The 15,352-nt window shown below is 45.6% G+C and overlaps 1 protein-coding gene across 2 annotated transcripts in view; it reads left to right on the top strand.

Moving 5' to 3' along the window:
* Nucleotides 1-5,548: 5,548 nt before the first annotated feature.
* The window catches only part of UBE2H (ubiquitin conjugating enzyme E2 H), a 119,264-nt gene continuing 109,460 nt past the window's right edge, over nt 5,549-15,352 (top strand). Inside the window, exon 1 of one of the 2 annotated variants that reach the window (XM_019031231.4) lies at nt 5,549-6,025. In XM_019031231.4, the coding sequence (XP_018886776.1) occupies nt 5,973-6,025 (53 nt within the window). In that variant the 5' untranslated portion in view covers nt 5,549-5,972. The remainder of the gene's footprint in view (nt 6,026-15,352) is intronic. The other variant, XM_019031233.4, reaches the window with a different exon arrangement.

The raw sequence follows: 15,352 nt of genomic DNA, 5'->3' as shown, positions 1-15,352 counted from the left end.
TAAAGTGGAGGGATGAGGAGGAGGTCAGAAGAGGGGAGGTGGGTTTATGAAGGAACAAATGGCAAAATGCCCAGAGAAAAAAGATGTCTCATAAAAACACGAACATACCTTCACCGCAAAGAGAGGGAATCAATGCCATGGCATCTTCAAAAACAGGAAAAAAGGCCAGCACAGTGGCTCATGCCATTAATCCCAACATTTTGGGAGGCGGAGGTGGGAGGATCACTTGCTTAAGCCCAGGAATTTAAAAGCAGTCTGGGCAACACAGTGAGACCCTGTCTCTACAAAAAATTAAAAATGAAAAAGTAGCCAAGTGTGGTGGCATAGCACATGTAGTACCAGCTACTCGGGAGGCTGGGGCAGGAGGATCACTTGAGTCTGGGAGGTTGAGGCTGCAGTGAGCTATGATTGCACTACTGCATTCCAGCCTGGGCAACAGAGCGAGACCTTGTCTCAAAAGAAAAAAAAAAAAAAAGAAGAACGGCTGGGCGCGGTGGCTCATGCCTGTAATCCCAGCACTTTGGGAGGCTGAGGCAGGCAGATTACCTAACGTCAGGAGTTAGAGAGCAGCCTGGCCAACATGGTGAAACCCTGTCTCTACTAAAAATACAAAAATTAGCCGGGCGTGGTGGTGGCGCACCTGTAATCCTAGCTACTCAGGAGGCTGAATGAAGCTGGAGAATTGCTTGAATCTAGGAGGCGGAGATTGCAGTGAGCGGAGATCATGCCATTGCACTCCAGCCTGCGTGACAACAGTGAATCTTCATCTCAGAAAAAAAAAGAAAAGAAAAGAAAAAAAAATCCCCCCAAAAATGAACAGACAGATCTTGAGACCAAAAAAAAAAAAAAAAAAAAAGAGAGTGGCTACTCCTTAAATGATATACATGAGTAAAAAATGGGGCAAATGGAGGATTCATATTAACAATTATATGGTAGTACCACCATCACATTATACCTTGTAATCAACACTTCACATTACCTTTATGAAAGCCATTTATAGTTTACAAGGAGTTTTTACATTAATCTTTTCCATTTACTGCATCAACACATTTGAGTGGGTAAGACATTGTGAGCTACATTTTACAGATGAGAAAACTGAGGCTCAAAGACACATGAAATTAACTGAGATTTAAAAGCTGGGAAGGGGTAGGTTTGTCTTAAGTAACCCAGACCTAGATACATAACTAAAGACACAATAACTTGGCTGGGCATGGTGGCTTATGCCTGTAATCCCAGCAATTTGGGAGGCTGAGGCAGGAGGATCATTTGAGGTGAGGAGTTCGAGACCAGCCTGGTCAACATGGTGAAACCCCGTTTCTACTAAAAATACAAAAATTAGCTGGGCGTGGTGGCGTGTGCCTGTAGTCCCAGCTACTAGGGAGGCTGAGGCAGAAGAATTGCTTGAACCCAGGAGGTGAAGGTTGCAGTGAGCTGAGATTGTGCCACTGCACTCCAGCCTGAGCGACAGAGTGAGACTGTCTCAAAAATAAATAAATGAATAAAATAAAGACACAATTTTTTTTTTGAGACAGAGTCTTGCTGTCAGGGTGGAGTGCAATGGCGTGATCTCCACTCACTGCAACCTCCACCTCCCAGGTTCAAGTTGGGATTACAGGAGTGCATCACCATGCCTAGCTAATTTTTGTATTTTTAGTAGAGACGGGGTTTCACCACGTTGGCCAGGCTGGTCTTGAACTCCTGACGTCAGGTGATTTACCCACCTCGGCCTCCCAAAGTGCTGGGATTACAGGCGTGAGCCACCGTGCCCAGCCAAAAATAACCCTTCTTTGTTTTTTGAGATGGAGTCTTGCTTTGTCACCCAGGCCGGAGTGCAGTGGCGCGATCTCGGCTCACTGCAACCTCCGCCTCCTGGGTTCACGCCATTCTCCTGCCTCAGCCTCCTGAGTAGCTGGGACTACAGGCGCCTGCCACCACGCCTGGCTAATTTTTTTTTGTATTTTTAGTAGAGACTGGGTTTCACTGTGTTAGGCAGGATGGTCTCCATCTCCTGACCTCATGATCTGCCCGCCTTGGCCTTCCGAAGTGCTGGGATTACAGTCGTGAGCCACCACACCCGGCCTAAAAAAAATAACCCTTCTTTAGGATGATTCCTTTATTAAAAAAAATTTTTTTTTTGTAGAGGTAGGGATCTTGCTATGTTGCCCAGCCTGGTCTCGAACTCCTGGCTTCAAGAGATCCTCCCATCTTGGCCTCCCAAAGTGCTGGGATTACAGGTATGAGCCACCATACCCAGCCGGATTCTTTTTCAGTGACTGCTCAGAGGGCTAACTAAATCTTCTTTGCATTTTTAAGTAGAGCAGCCCGCATTCTCCAGTATCATCTGCAACTAATTTCTCTAAACACCCTTTTGATTATTTTTTGCCTAGTAAGCATTGGTGGAGAGTAAAGCACCAGGGAAAATTTCTAGGCTCTACTCCATGTCCTTGTTTCCGAAGTGTCCCTTCCTTAACCTCTTCTATCATAATCTAACCTGTTTCTGGACTCCACACTCTGGGTTCCAGAAACAAAATCTTTGGGTCCTCTAAGCTTGCCACTGTTGCTCTAGGGTTGGGGGGAAACTTTGGAGGGCACTCAGACCTTCCCTTATTTGCATAGGATATTATGGGAGCAGTTAACTTACCTTGAGTAGTCAGACAGGTATTTTCAAAGTGGTGATGCCTGCTAGAATCTTAAAGTCAGTGGTTCTCCAACTTTGGCCTGATCAGAATCATCTGGGAAGCTTGTTAATGACTAGGATGTCCAAGCCCCACCCCAGAACTTCTGAGTCAGAATTCCCAGGGGTGGGACCTGGACATCTGTGAGCTTAACAAGCCCCCCAGGTGACTCTGAAGAATACCAAAGTTTGAGAACCAGTTATAGCACTGTCTTAGAGTTAATCAGGTGAAAGACAGTGGGAAGTCATTTTAGGAGAGGAGGTAGCAGTAACAGAAGTGCAGAGAGCCCAAGAGGAGACACTGTCAGGAAGACAAATCTCTGCTCTGTCTTTATCTCCCTTGAACAAAGTGGTCAAATAAAGGAGGTTATAGAAATCTCTTCGTTCAGGCCGGGTGCGGTGGCTCACGCCTGTAATCCCAGCACTTTGGGATGCCAAGGAGGGTGGATCACCTGAGGTCAGGAGTTCGAGACCAGCCTGGCCAACATGGTAAAACCACGTCTCTATTTAAAATACAAAAATTGGCTGGGCATGGTGGTGGGCACCTGTAATCCCAGCTACTCAGAAGGCTGGGGCAGGAGAATTGCTTGAACCCGGGAGGCGGAGGTTGCAGTGAGCTGAGACCGGGCCATTGCACTCCAGCCTGGGGGAAAAGAACGAGACTTTGTCTGAAAAAAAAAAAAAGAAAGAAATCTCTTCGTTCAGACGTGTCCTCCTTCTCTGTGTGGTTTTCTATGAGCAATGTATTTATTTATTTTGAGATGGAGTCTCACTCTGTCACCCAGGCTGGAGTGCAATGGTGTGGTCTTGCTCACTGCAACCTCCGCCTCCCGGGTTCAAGTGATTCTCCCGCCTCAGCCTCCCGAGTAGCTGGGACTACAGGTTTGTGCCACCACAGCTGGCTAATTTTTGTATTTTTAGTAGAGACGGTGTTTCACTACGCTGGCCAGGCTGGTCTCAAACTCCTGACCTCGTGATCCGCCCCACCTCGGCCTCCCAAAGTGCTGGGATTACAGGCGTGAGCCACCGCACCCGGCCATGCAATTTATTTTTATTTTTTTTTAAGGCTAGTCAAGTGAAGCAGTGGGCGTGTAGAAGGAACAAAGAAATCTGTAACTGGTTGTGATCAATTAGTTTTAAACACCACTGCACCCGGACCAGCAGCTATGTACAATTTGAAAGAACAATACACTCCTTTCAGAAACAGCTAAAATAGCCCACCTTTTTCAGAACATAAAGAGAGGTTATCAAGGGCTGGGGGGGAAGGGGTTATTGTTTAATGTTTGGGATGGTGAACACGTTCTGGAAATGGGTAGTGTGATGGTTGCACGACATTGTGAATGTATTTAATCCAATTGAATTATACCTTTAAATATGGTTACAATGTTAAATTTTATGTTACGTATGTTTTACAATTTAAAAAGCACAGGTTTTTTGAGGCATGAAATGATAGCTGCAAAAGATGTTCAATCTTAGCTCATTGCTGCTGCCCCAGGTGTGTGTGCATAGGAGATTATGTAAGGAAGGCTCAACTCACAACACATGGTCTGACAAAGTACAAGTGTATATTCATGGGAATGAGGGAAAAGATAAAACTTTTGAAAAGGTAGTGAAAATATGACATAAATATAGGCGATGCCTGGAACACTCTTCACTGGCCCCTTTGCCTGGTTGACTCCTGAGTTCCATATCACTTCTTTTGGAGGACCTTATAGGGCAGTATTTTTCCAGACTTCACTGTGCATAAGAATCACCTGGGGACCTTGTTAAAACTGCAAATTCTCATTCAGTAGATCTGAAGTGAAGCTCTAGCGGCATTTCTAACAAGTTCCCAGGCGATGCTGATACTATAGATCCACAGGCTATACTAGGGGGCTGTGTAAATTTAGTCTTTCTTTATCTTTTGGAAACAGAGTCTTGCTCTGTTGCCTAGGCTGGAGTGCAGTGGCATGATCTTGGCTCATTGCAACCTCTGCCTCCCGGGTTCAAGCGATTCTCCTGCCTCAGCCTGGCGAGTAGTTGGGACTACAGGCGCCCGCCACCACGCCTGGTTGATTTTTGTATTTTTAGTAGAGACGGGGTTTCACCATATTGGCCAGACGGGTCTGGAACTCCCGACCTCAGGTGATCCGCCAGCCTCGGCCTCCCAAAGTGCTGGGATTACAGGCGTGAGCCACCGCGCCTGGCTAAATTTAGTCTTTCTTAGTTCACCATTATATCCCTCATGTCCAGCAAGGTGATTAGCACGTAGGAGGTGCTAAATAAATATTTATTGGATGAATGAAGTATTTAAGGTTGGTGTAGGAGGTTCACACACTTTGCGAAGCTGCCTCATGCTCTGTAGAATAAGGATATTAGTACTAAATTATTTCTGACCCTACCACCTTGCTGCGTCAACTCTAATCTTTGAAATAGTGGCCGTAGACACTGCATACCCTGGTATGCAAGCCTGAGGAAGCCTTGCTGTGGTCTACAATCCTTGGAAACAAATTCTCTCCAGCCAACGAGGAAGCGGAGTGCAAGGAACCTGCTGGTGTGGGGATTTCCAGATTTTGGTGCCTGAGTAATTGCTACCTTGGCCTCCTCCAAATCAAAGAAATTAACAGCTTGTTAAACAGAGTGTGTGGAGGTTCATTACCCTTAAATCCATGAATGTAATAATATTGCCATTATTTACTCATCGTTTAGGATGATGATAACGACAGTGGCAGTTGAGCGATGAAGTAGGTGGGGAAGTTGGGGGAGGGGTCAGAGGGTGTGAGACAGCCGGAGAAAGAGGAACTACAACTCCCAGAACCCCCCGGGAAAGCCCTCGCCGCGGCGGCGCCCCACCCCTCTCAGCGACCAGACCCGCCCCCTCCGATGACGTCACAGAGGTGACGTCACGGCGCCCAGAGCGAGGCTGGGGTAGGGAGGCCGACTGAGCAGGAGTCGTCCGCTTATAGTGGAGGCTGCTAGGAGCCGGTCAGAGGGTGAGTGGGGAGCAGGCGAGCGAGCCACAGCAGGCAGGAGGGAGCGTCGCGCGGCGCAGAGGAGCGCCGGGGCAGGGCCGCGGCGGAACCACAGCCGGAGAGGGGCAGCCCGAGCCGGGCGCCGCGGGGTCCCCACCCCCACCCGGCCGGACAGTGCCCGGTGTTCCCCCGTGCGGGGGGCGGCGGCGGCGGCTGACGGGACCGCCGGGACCGCGGGGGTGTTGCCACCTCCACCGAGAAGCCGGCGCGGCCGCGGGCTCCTTAGAGCCGGGGCCCCGGGCCCGTGACAGACGGGCCGAGGAAGGGAGAGAGGCGGCGGCGACACCATGTCATCTCCCAGTCCGGGCAAGAGGCGGATGGACACGGACGTGGTCAAGCTGTATCCTTCGTGGAGGGAAATTCGGGCTGTGTGTGGGGGGCGGTGTGGGGATGCCCAGGGCACCCCCAGAACCACTGCAAGGGCCCTGGGGCACTCCAGGCCACTGTCCGAGACTCCCCTCCTCCCCCAGTGCCTACGGCGGCTCCTTGGCACCTCCCAGGGGCCGAGAGCCTTTTCAGCTCGCCTTTTCTCCGCAGCACCCCGAAATACGCGTTGCTGCTCGCTCTTCCTGTATCCCCAGAGCCCGTGACTTTCCTCCGCGACGTTTGGACTCCCGAGACGGCCTTTTTTCTTTTTGCACGACCAGTCGCCTCTCTCTCTACCACCGAGCCCATTTTCAGGGTTTCTCTCTCCTGTTTGCTCGCTTTGGATTTAGGGACTCAAGGCAGAAATTCCCGAGAGGGAAGCCTTTCTCCGTTTCTTGAGATGCCCCCATTTCCTCCAACCACAATGCTGCTTGAACTGGGGTCACTCAAGCGACCTCTTTTATCCCTAATTCCTTTCTATATTAGGAAGAGAGTCGCCTGCTCAGGGCCCCCTCTTCTAAGAAAGAGCTCTGTGTGTTTTCAATCAGTCCCTCCTGTTAAGCTTTCTGGTCCCCGGGAGAACCCTACTGTTTTCCTTTCCACTGACAAAGCCTGTCCCACCCATAGTTGTATGTGATGAAGACCCCCGGGCCCTCCAGCAAGCCACCCTCCATATTGTGGGTATGACAGCTGGGGAAAGAGGAGCTCCTGGACAAAATAAATAGTCCCTGGACTGGCCACTTGGGCAAAACTTCCTCTGTGAGGGTCAGGTTCTTGGGGGAATACTTGCCCTGATGTCGCCAAGTGGCACCCTTTATTTTCTGCCCCCTCCCCCCCAACTTTATGCACTCTGGAGGTTGCAGTGGGAAAGCTATAACTGATAAGAGCCCTTCAGGCAGTGGTTTTGGTTGGAGTCCAGACTGATTATTTCAGGACCAGCTAGAGAAATTCGCGAAGGTTCCTGTGACAAATCGAGAATTTTTTTTTTTTGAAGGGTAGTTTAGAGGGTAGGGGGAGCCCAGAGTTCTGAACAGCTAGTCCCTGGGGAGGGGGGCAAAGAGGGTGGTAGTGTGGAACACAGTTTAAAAGTCCTGTCTCCTGTTTCTCTCCCTCCTCCCCATCCCCCCGCCGTTTCCCCCTGTTGCAGGGTTTTGTTTATATAACTCAAGTTGTTTGGCTAAATTCTTCAGGTGAATACGTTTTTTCTTCCTTTTATTTGTTGCTGTTTTTGACTGAGTGTTTTACCTCTTTGTCGAGATCAGTGATTATTGTCAAAAAATTCAGTTAGGGAATTTGATGAAGTTTTAAAAAAGTAGTTTTTGCATATGGTTTGGCAGTGGGGGATGGGAGGGAAGTTGTCTGGGCAAGAGATTTTTTAAAAATAATCTTTTCAGAAATAAGGTGTTTTTCTCCTTGCTCAGGGAAAACTTGGTTAGAAATTAGGAGCAGTAGATAGACTTCTAAGTTTGTGGTTTGGAGTTTAGAATTTTTGGGGGAGTGGGAGATTAGAGCGGAGCAACTAATATAGTGTACTCAATATATGTTCAGGCGCAAGTGAAATCAACTCTTTATGAGCTGTTTGTGGCTGTGATTGTTTTGTAAATGTGTGAATGATACCAGTAATGTTGGCTTTTCATAAGGCTGCAGGAAAACTTGTAACTATGACTGTGTGTACATTTTACACAAAGCAGTTTCGGGTTTTATTTTTGTTTAGAAACTAGGAAATGACATAGTGGCAGAATCTGAGTTATTTTTATCTTGAATTGAGAGTTACTGTCACACCTAATGCGAATTTCTACCTAATGTTTAATTGGGATGGAGTGGGGAGACAGAATTCCAGCTGTTTGTGATCGTTGTCAGAGTCTCAAATTATGTACATAGACATATTTTTAAAAGATTGAGGATAAAGAGGGGGGCCTAACTTGACCTGATGCCTTTTCCATACAGTGCCTTTTGTTCATTTAGTAGTTGTGGCATCTAGAATGATTACCGCATTTAGGAGTCGGGGTGTGGGGGGTGGAGAGGGAGAGGAAAACAGACAAAGAACAGCAGGGTGTCTTTTTTTCTCCCCCTAAGTGGCTTATTTCATAGCTTATTTTTAGTAGAAGATGAAGAAAGGCAAAGATGCATTGGCCTTCTGTTCTTTCCCCACCTTCCTTCCTTTCTGACAAAAGAAAGCAGAGGCGCTTTAAAATTGTAGATCTGAGATAGGAGGATAACAGTTTCGAGATTTAAAAGCCAGAGGTTATCTTTGTTTCGTGTTTATTTTCTGGTATAATGGAGTTTGGAAGTTAAAATGTTTCGGATTTCCTTTTGTGTGTGTTGTGTAGGTGAGAGATTTTGTGTCCTCCTTTCTCTGTTGAATTCACAGATCGGTAGGCCCAAATGGAGCCAACAATTTTTGAGTAAGGTATATTTAGCAGAAAATTTAAGGAAAAATTCCCCAGCCCTCTACTAAAATGAGTACAATTGTGTGAAAAGGCTGGGGGTTGAGAAAGATGGTGGAGAGGAAGTAGGAAGAAAAGGTCTGAAGGAATGCACTTCTTGCCCCCCATGCCCCTTGATGATTTCTTTGGTGTGGGGGGCGATAGCTGGTTTCCTTGCAGTCTCCTGTTTCAGCCCATTTTTGGATGTCTCCTGAGCGTAATTATACCACCACGATTTACAGCCTGGCAGGGAACCTATATAGTAGGAAAGTAGCAGTGTGGGGGTAGGGAGAGAAGAGGATGTGTAACTAATTGGCCGCTGCCTTCCACCACCTCGCTCGGTTCTTTTGGAGACATGGTCTCTGGTTGTTGTTTGGAGTCAGTGATATTTCTTTTGTGACGGGTTGGTAGGAGGAGAGCTGACTCCCAAGTTATGCAGGGAGTGAGTGTTTTGCACCAATGCACTTAATAATCTGCTGGGTGATTATGTTCTGAAACTCTGACTCATTCATTGTTTCTCTTCTGATCCTTTGCTAAGGGTTGTGCAAACCTCCCCAGGAGCCTAGAAACTGATTTACATGACTTTTGGATCCTTTAGGAATGTGTCCCAATAAAAAAACCTTGCAGTTAGCCCAGATCCTATGGAATAGTCTCGAATAGTGCGGCCATTTGTTTGCAAAGTCAGGTAGATTGGTGATCTGTGCTGCCCAGAGCCTGGCAACCTTTGAGGTTTCCACCTCCAACCAGCTGATTATTTAGATTGTCTGAGAGCTGGGGCTCTGGTGACCTTAAAAAGCGTGATTTGCCCTAAAGGAATATCGGTTTAAGTTCTCCCTGGTGGAGGAACAAACAGCTCAGATTACACGGGTTTCCTTGTTGGTGGGGGTTACTCGTCTCACCCTGTTGCATAGCCCTGGTGATCCTTTCATCTGTGAACCAGTGGCCCCTGCTGAAGGCTAGAGCTGCTTGTTTTGGAAAAGCGTATGCAGGCAAAAGGCCGCAGGCACCGCTCCTCAGCGCTCATTGGCCGCCCTGTTACTACCCGGAAAAGGAGGAGGGGAGGAGCTACCAAACAGCTGATGGAGTATGTGACAAGAGAGTGTGTTTATATACAAAAGAGGTGGGGGCTGGGGAGGCCCTCTGAGTGGTGTTACAGGAACAAGTGTGTTTTCGAGGGGTAAAAAGAGGAGAGGAAAACCTGACCTGTTAGAGTACAAGAAATGTTTAGAAAAATTAAGGTTAAATCAGAAAAGTAGATCGGATAATAATGGGGACCGGCATACACCATATGTACAATTTTGTAACTTACAATACCAAGAGTTTTCAATGATTCTTCTTTTCAGAGGGAGTTCAGTAATAAAATAGGATCCCCCCCTTATTTATTTTTACATTTTTTGTAGAGACTGAGGTCTGACTAGGTTACCAGGCTGGCCTCCCATCTCCTGGCCTCAAATCTTCCTCCTGCCTTGGCCTCCCAGAGTGCTGGAATTACAGGTGTGAGCCCAGTGCACCTGGCCCAGGGCATGCCACTTTAAATGCACTTAACTGACTCATTTGCAGGGATTCCAAAGTATGGCAGAAATGTCAGCTTCCCTTAAGAAAGCGTCAAGTGTGATAGAAAGGGACGGTGTCTTACACTGAAACAGCCTGAGTTAATTTTACAGAATCGTTGGTGTCTGCTTTAGGGTTTCAGAAGCTTTCTCTAACAAATTCAAAACCTCAGATGTGGCCAAGTGTGGTGGCTCACACCTGTAATCCCAGCATTTTGGGAGGCTGAGGCGGGAGGATCACCTAAGTGTAGGAGTTTGAGGGTCCAGTGAGCTAAGATCATGCCACTGCACTCATGCCTGGGCAACAGAGCAAGACTCTCTTAATTAAAAAAAAAAAAAGCTGGCACAGTGGCTCACGCCTGTAATCCCAGCACTTTGGGAGGCCAAGGTGGGCAGATCACCTGAGGTCAGGAGTTCGGGACAAGCCTGGCCAACATGGCAAAACCCCGTATGTACTTGTACTAAAAATATAAAAAATTAGCCAGGTGTGATGGCGCGGGCTTGTAGTCCCAGCTACTTGGGAGGCTGAGTCACGAGAATAGCTTGAACCCATGAGGCGGAGGTTGTGGTGAGCCTAAATTACACCATTGCACTCCAGCCTGGACGACAGAGCGAGACTCTTATCTCAAAAAAAAAAAAAAAATCCTCATATGTTTGGGTACTTGCTTTGTGCCAGCATTGTGCTGGGAGTTTAGTAGTGAAAAATTCAGTATGGGTGGTCATGGTGCTTATGCGATTAGTTAAAACTTTTTTTTGTCGGAAAGGACAGGCTGTGTTAGGTCATTGCTGTGTGTAGTGCCTTTTTGAGTAACTGGTATTTACTCTTAGAGTGGACTTTTCAAGGAATAGAAAGGTTAAAAAGTGAATTTTGTGTGCTAGGATGTATATGGGAATCTGTACACCTGTTTAAAAAAATTACAAAACTAAAATATTAAAATATGTAGCCATTTGTCTTTGACTTAACTTTGGTATTTTGCTGTTAATCAGTAGTTACTCTATCCCTAAGTTGGTAGTCTTTGTTACTCTTTAATTTGTGTTCAAAGTGTAGACAATTCCCTAATCTTTTAACTAGTTCTAGTGTCAATTGGGAACCTGTGGTTTGCCTCTTTATTTCCTGTGGCCTCTGTTTTAGTGAGATGATGAGATGAAAGTTGGCACAGCTTTATGGTCTTCAAGCTAAAAGTTAAAGATTTGGCAACTCTCAGTGTTCTGAATTTGTCTTCCCTGCCTAGATTTTGGTGACAAATATAACATACTGGTACTTATTTTGGTTAGGCAGGAACCTACATGAGTAAGCATTCACAGCTTCGGAACATCTGATTCCTGCAGTGCAGTTCTAGTAAATTACACGCAAGCCTAAAAATTCAGCTTTTTGGGAAAAAATGTTTCGCAGATGTGACCCATAAACGTCCCTCCTGTATTTGTGTATGTATGTTAGAACAACCTAGGTTTGTTGGTTTTTCTAGTGTTGCAATTTTCTTAGCCCCTTGACCTGCATTTTATGGATATATTTAAACGTTGGTATTCTTTTCAGTCGTAACAGATTTGATGGTTCCAAGAATCATTGGATTTTTAGGCATGTAATCCAGACCTTACATTACGTTATAATGTTTGCAACGTAATAGCTTTTTACCTGTAGACCTACAGAGTGTACCTGTTAGTAAAATACTTAAAAGAACTTAGTTGGATTTCAAAAGTAAAAAGATAATTGAGAAAAACATAGGTTACAAGAAGGAAAACCAGTCACCTGTAATCCTAGTTCTTTAAACAGTAGTTCTCAAACTTTAGTTTGAGATTGCGCCACTGCACTCCAGCCCCGGGGACAGAGCAGGATTCCATCTCAAAAAACAAAAAACAGATAATCACCTGGAGAGTTTGTTAAAACAGGTTACTGCATCCCACTCCTGGAGTTTTCTAATTCATTGGGTCTAGGGTGGGGTCTAAGAAGTTCGCAGATGATGCTTCTGGTCCAGGACCACTGTTTAAGAACTATTGGCCTTAAATGTTAACCTTATGGCTTTTTTCCTATATCTTTTATTCTCCCCAGGATGTATTGTTTTCAACCTGTTGATCATACTGTATGTGTCTGCCCTGTTTTTGCTTAATATTTTTGCAACTGTTTTTCACAGTTAAAAATAATGACTAGGGGCCGGGCGTGGTGGCTCACGCCTGTAATCCCAGCACTTTGGGAGGTTGAGGCAGACAAATCATGAGGTCAGGAGATTGAGACCATCCTGGCTAACATGGTAAAAACCCATCTCTACTAAAAATACAAAAAAAAAAAAATTAGCCAGGCGTGGTGGCGGGCGCCTGTAGTCCCAGCTACTCAGGAGGCTGAGGCAGGAGAATGGTGTGAACCTGGGAGGCGGAGCTTGCAGTGAGCAGAGATAGTGCCACTGTGCTCCAGCCTGGGCCACAGAGCGAGACTTCGTCTCAAAAAAAAAAAAAAATGACTAGGCTGGGCACGGTGGCTCATGCCTATACATCCAGCACTTTGGGAGGCTGAGGTGGGCAGATCACCTGAGGTCAGGAGTTTGAGACCTGCTTGACTAACATGCAGAAACCCCATCTCTACTAAAAAATACAAAATTAGCCGGGCGTGGTGGCGCATGCCTGTAATCCCAGCTACTTGGGAGGTTGAGGCAGGAGAATCAATTCGCTTGAACCTGGGAGGTGGAGGTTGCGGTGAGCTGAGATTGTGCCATTGCACTCCAGCCTAGGCAACAAGAGCGAAACTCAGTCTCAAAAAAAAAAAAAGAAAAAAAAAGTAGCTCATGTAATATGCCATCCCATGGCTGTGCCATTGATTTAATTCTTTGCCATTTTTCTCTGATGAATAAGATTGAAATTAACATCTTTGTGCATTGGCTTTTCTTTGGGTTATTTCTGTTTTCCCGAAATGGGATTCTAGATCAAAGAAGGTAAACATTTGAATTAAAATATTTAATTAAAAATCTCAGAGCCCTACACTCAGCGGGCTCTTGTTTTGTTGTGTTGTGTTTTAGTTGGTATCGTTTTGGCACTGAAATAGCCTGGCATAGTGATTAAAGATGAATTCTAATTTCCTCATTGTTTAAACTTTGATGTTTTTTGTGATAATGGTGATCCTCAATTTAGGCATAATTTTGTATTCTCAGAGTGCATACTGCAAGTCGGTAGGTTAAATATATTTATGAGCAGATAGATCTAACAGGAGCTGTAGAATTAGTTTTGGCATCTTGGACTCTTTTTTGTTATTGAGGTATAATTGACATACAGTTAACTGTACATATTTAAAGTGATACTTTTGATAAGTTTTAATTTTATGTATCACCCATGAAGCTTATCCTTATCAAGAGAGGAGACATATTTATCTTCCCCCAAAGTTTCTTGTGGCCCTTTGTAATCTTTCCCTCCCTCCCTCCCAACCATTGATCTCATTTCTGTCACTGTAGATTATTTTACATTTTCTAGAATTGTATATATAAGTGGAATCATTCAGTACATACTCTTTTTGTGTGGGTTCTTTCACTTATAATTCTGAGATTCACCCATGTTATTTAGTTCATTTTTTTTTTTATTGCTGAGTAGTATTCTATTATATGGATATACCACAATTTGTTTATGCATTCACCTCTTAATGCTTGGTGGCATTTGGGTTATTTCCAGTTTTGGGCTATTACCAGTAAAGTTGCTATGAACATTGTATGGACATACGCTTTTTTTTCTCTTGGCTAAGCTAGATCATGTGGTAGGGTTTGCACACGCGTGCGTGTGTGTGTTTTGAGCGCACGCGCACGTGTGTGTTTTGAGACAGGATTTCACTCTGTTGCCCAGATGAGAGTTCATGGTGTGATCTCAGCTCACTGCAGCCTTGGCCACTTGCCTGGCTAATTTTATTTTTTTTTGTAGAGATGAGGTCTCACTGTTGGCCAGGCTGGTCTCCAATTCCTGGGCTTAAGTGATCCTCTGGCCTCGGCCTCCCAAAGTGCTGGGATTACAGATGTAAGCAACTGTGCCCAGCCATGTTTAACACATAGTTTGAATTTAATGTTTACTGATGATGGTCCATATTTCACACCCAAATAAAATTGTGACAACTGTTGTTTCACTTGTGTGTTTTGTTTTGTTTTGTTTTGAGATGGAGTCTTCGCTCCGTCGCCCAGGCTGAGCGCAGTGGCGCGATCTCGGCTCACTGCCAGCTCCGCCTCCTGGGTTCACGCCATTCTCCTGCCTCAGCCTCCTGAGTAGCTGGGACTACAGGCACCCGCCACCAAGCCTGGCTAATTTTTTGTATTTTTAGTAGTGACAGGGTTTCACCATGTTAGCGAGGATGGTCTTGATCTCCTGACCTCATATCTGCCCACCGTGGCCTTCCAAAGTGCTGGGATTACAGGCGTGAGCCACAGCGCCTGGCCTCACTTGTGTATTTTTAAGGAATCGTGTTAAATTACATGCTCTTAAAGCACTGATTTATTTTTTATTATTAACCTTATTTTATAGTATATGAATTTTGTTAATTTTTTATCAATAAAACAAATTTTACCACAATGATTGTGATACCTTTCACTTGAATAATGATTTAAACACTTTATCTTCCTTTTTTTAAGACAGAATCAGTCTCGCTCTGTCGCCCAGACTGTCTCTCTGCAACCTCTGCCTCCTGAGTTCAAGTGATTCTCTTGCCTCACCCTCCCGAGTAGCTGGGATTACAGGGGCCTGCCACCACACCCGGCTAATTTTTGTATTTTTAGTTAGAGACAGGGTTTTGCCATGTTGGCCAGGTTGGTCTTGAACTCTTGACCTCAGGTGATCCGCCTGCCTCTGCCTCTCAAGTGCTGGGATTACAGGTGTGAGCCACGATGCCTGGCCAATCTGGTTTTTTGTTTGTTTTTGTTTTTGTTTTTGTTTTTTTAGACGGAGTCTGGCTCTGTTGCCCAGGCTAGAGTGCACTGGTGCGATTTCAACTCACTGCAACCTCTGCCTCCTGGCGCCTGGCCTAAAGCATTGATTTCTAGCTGAATTTGGTTAAAGCTGATTTGGTAGCTGCTCTTCTCTCCCCACCCCCATTTGAAATTAGTAAATTAAATTTTTATTGTGAAATATTTTTGTTAGCCTGAGCTACATGGCAAAAGCCTATTTCTACCAAAACAGATAAAAAATTAGCCGGGTATGGTGGCATGCACTTGTAATCCCATCTACTCTGGGGGCTGAGGCAGAAGGATCACTTAAGCCCAGGAGGCAGAGGTTGTGGTGAGTTAAGATCATGCCACTGCACTCCAGCCTGGGTGACAGGGCAAGGCCCTGTCTAAAAAAAATGTTTTGTGGCCCTTTGAAATTACACTT

The sequence above is a fragment of the Gorilla gorilla genome, chromosome 6 (genome assembly GCF_029281585.2).
Source record: "Gorilla gorilla gorilla isolate KB3781 chromosome 6, NHGRI_mGorGor1-v2.1_pri, whole genome shotgun sequence".
Taxonomy (NCBI): Eukaryota; Metazoa; Chordata; class Mammalia; order Primates; family Hominidae; genus Gorilla; species Gorilla gorilla.
This window is presented reverse-complemented; position numbering and strand designations above follow the sequence as displayed.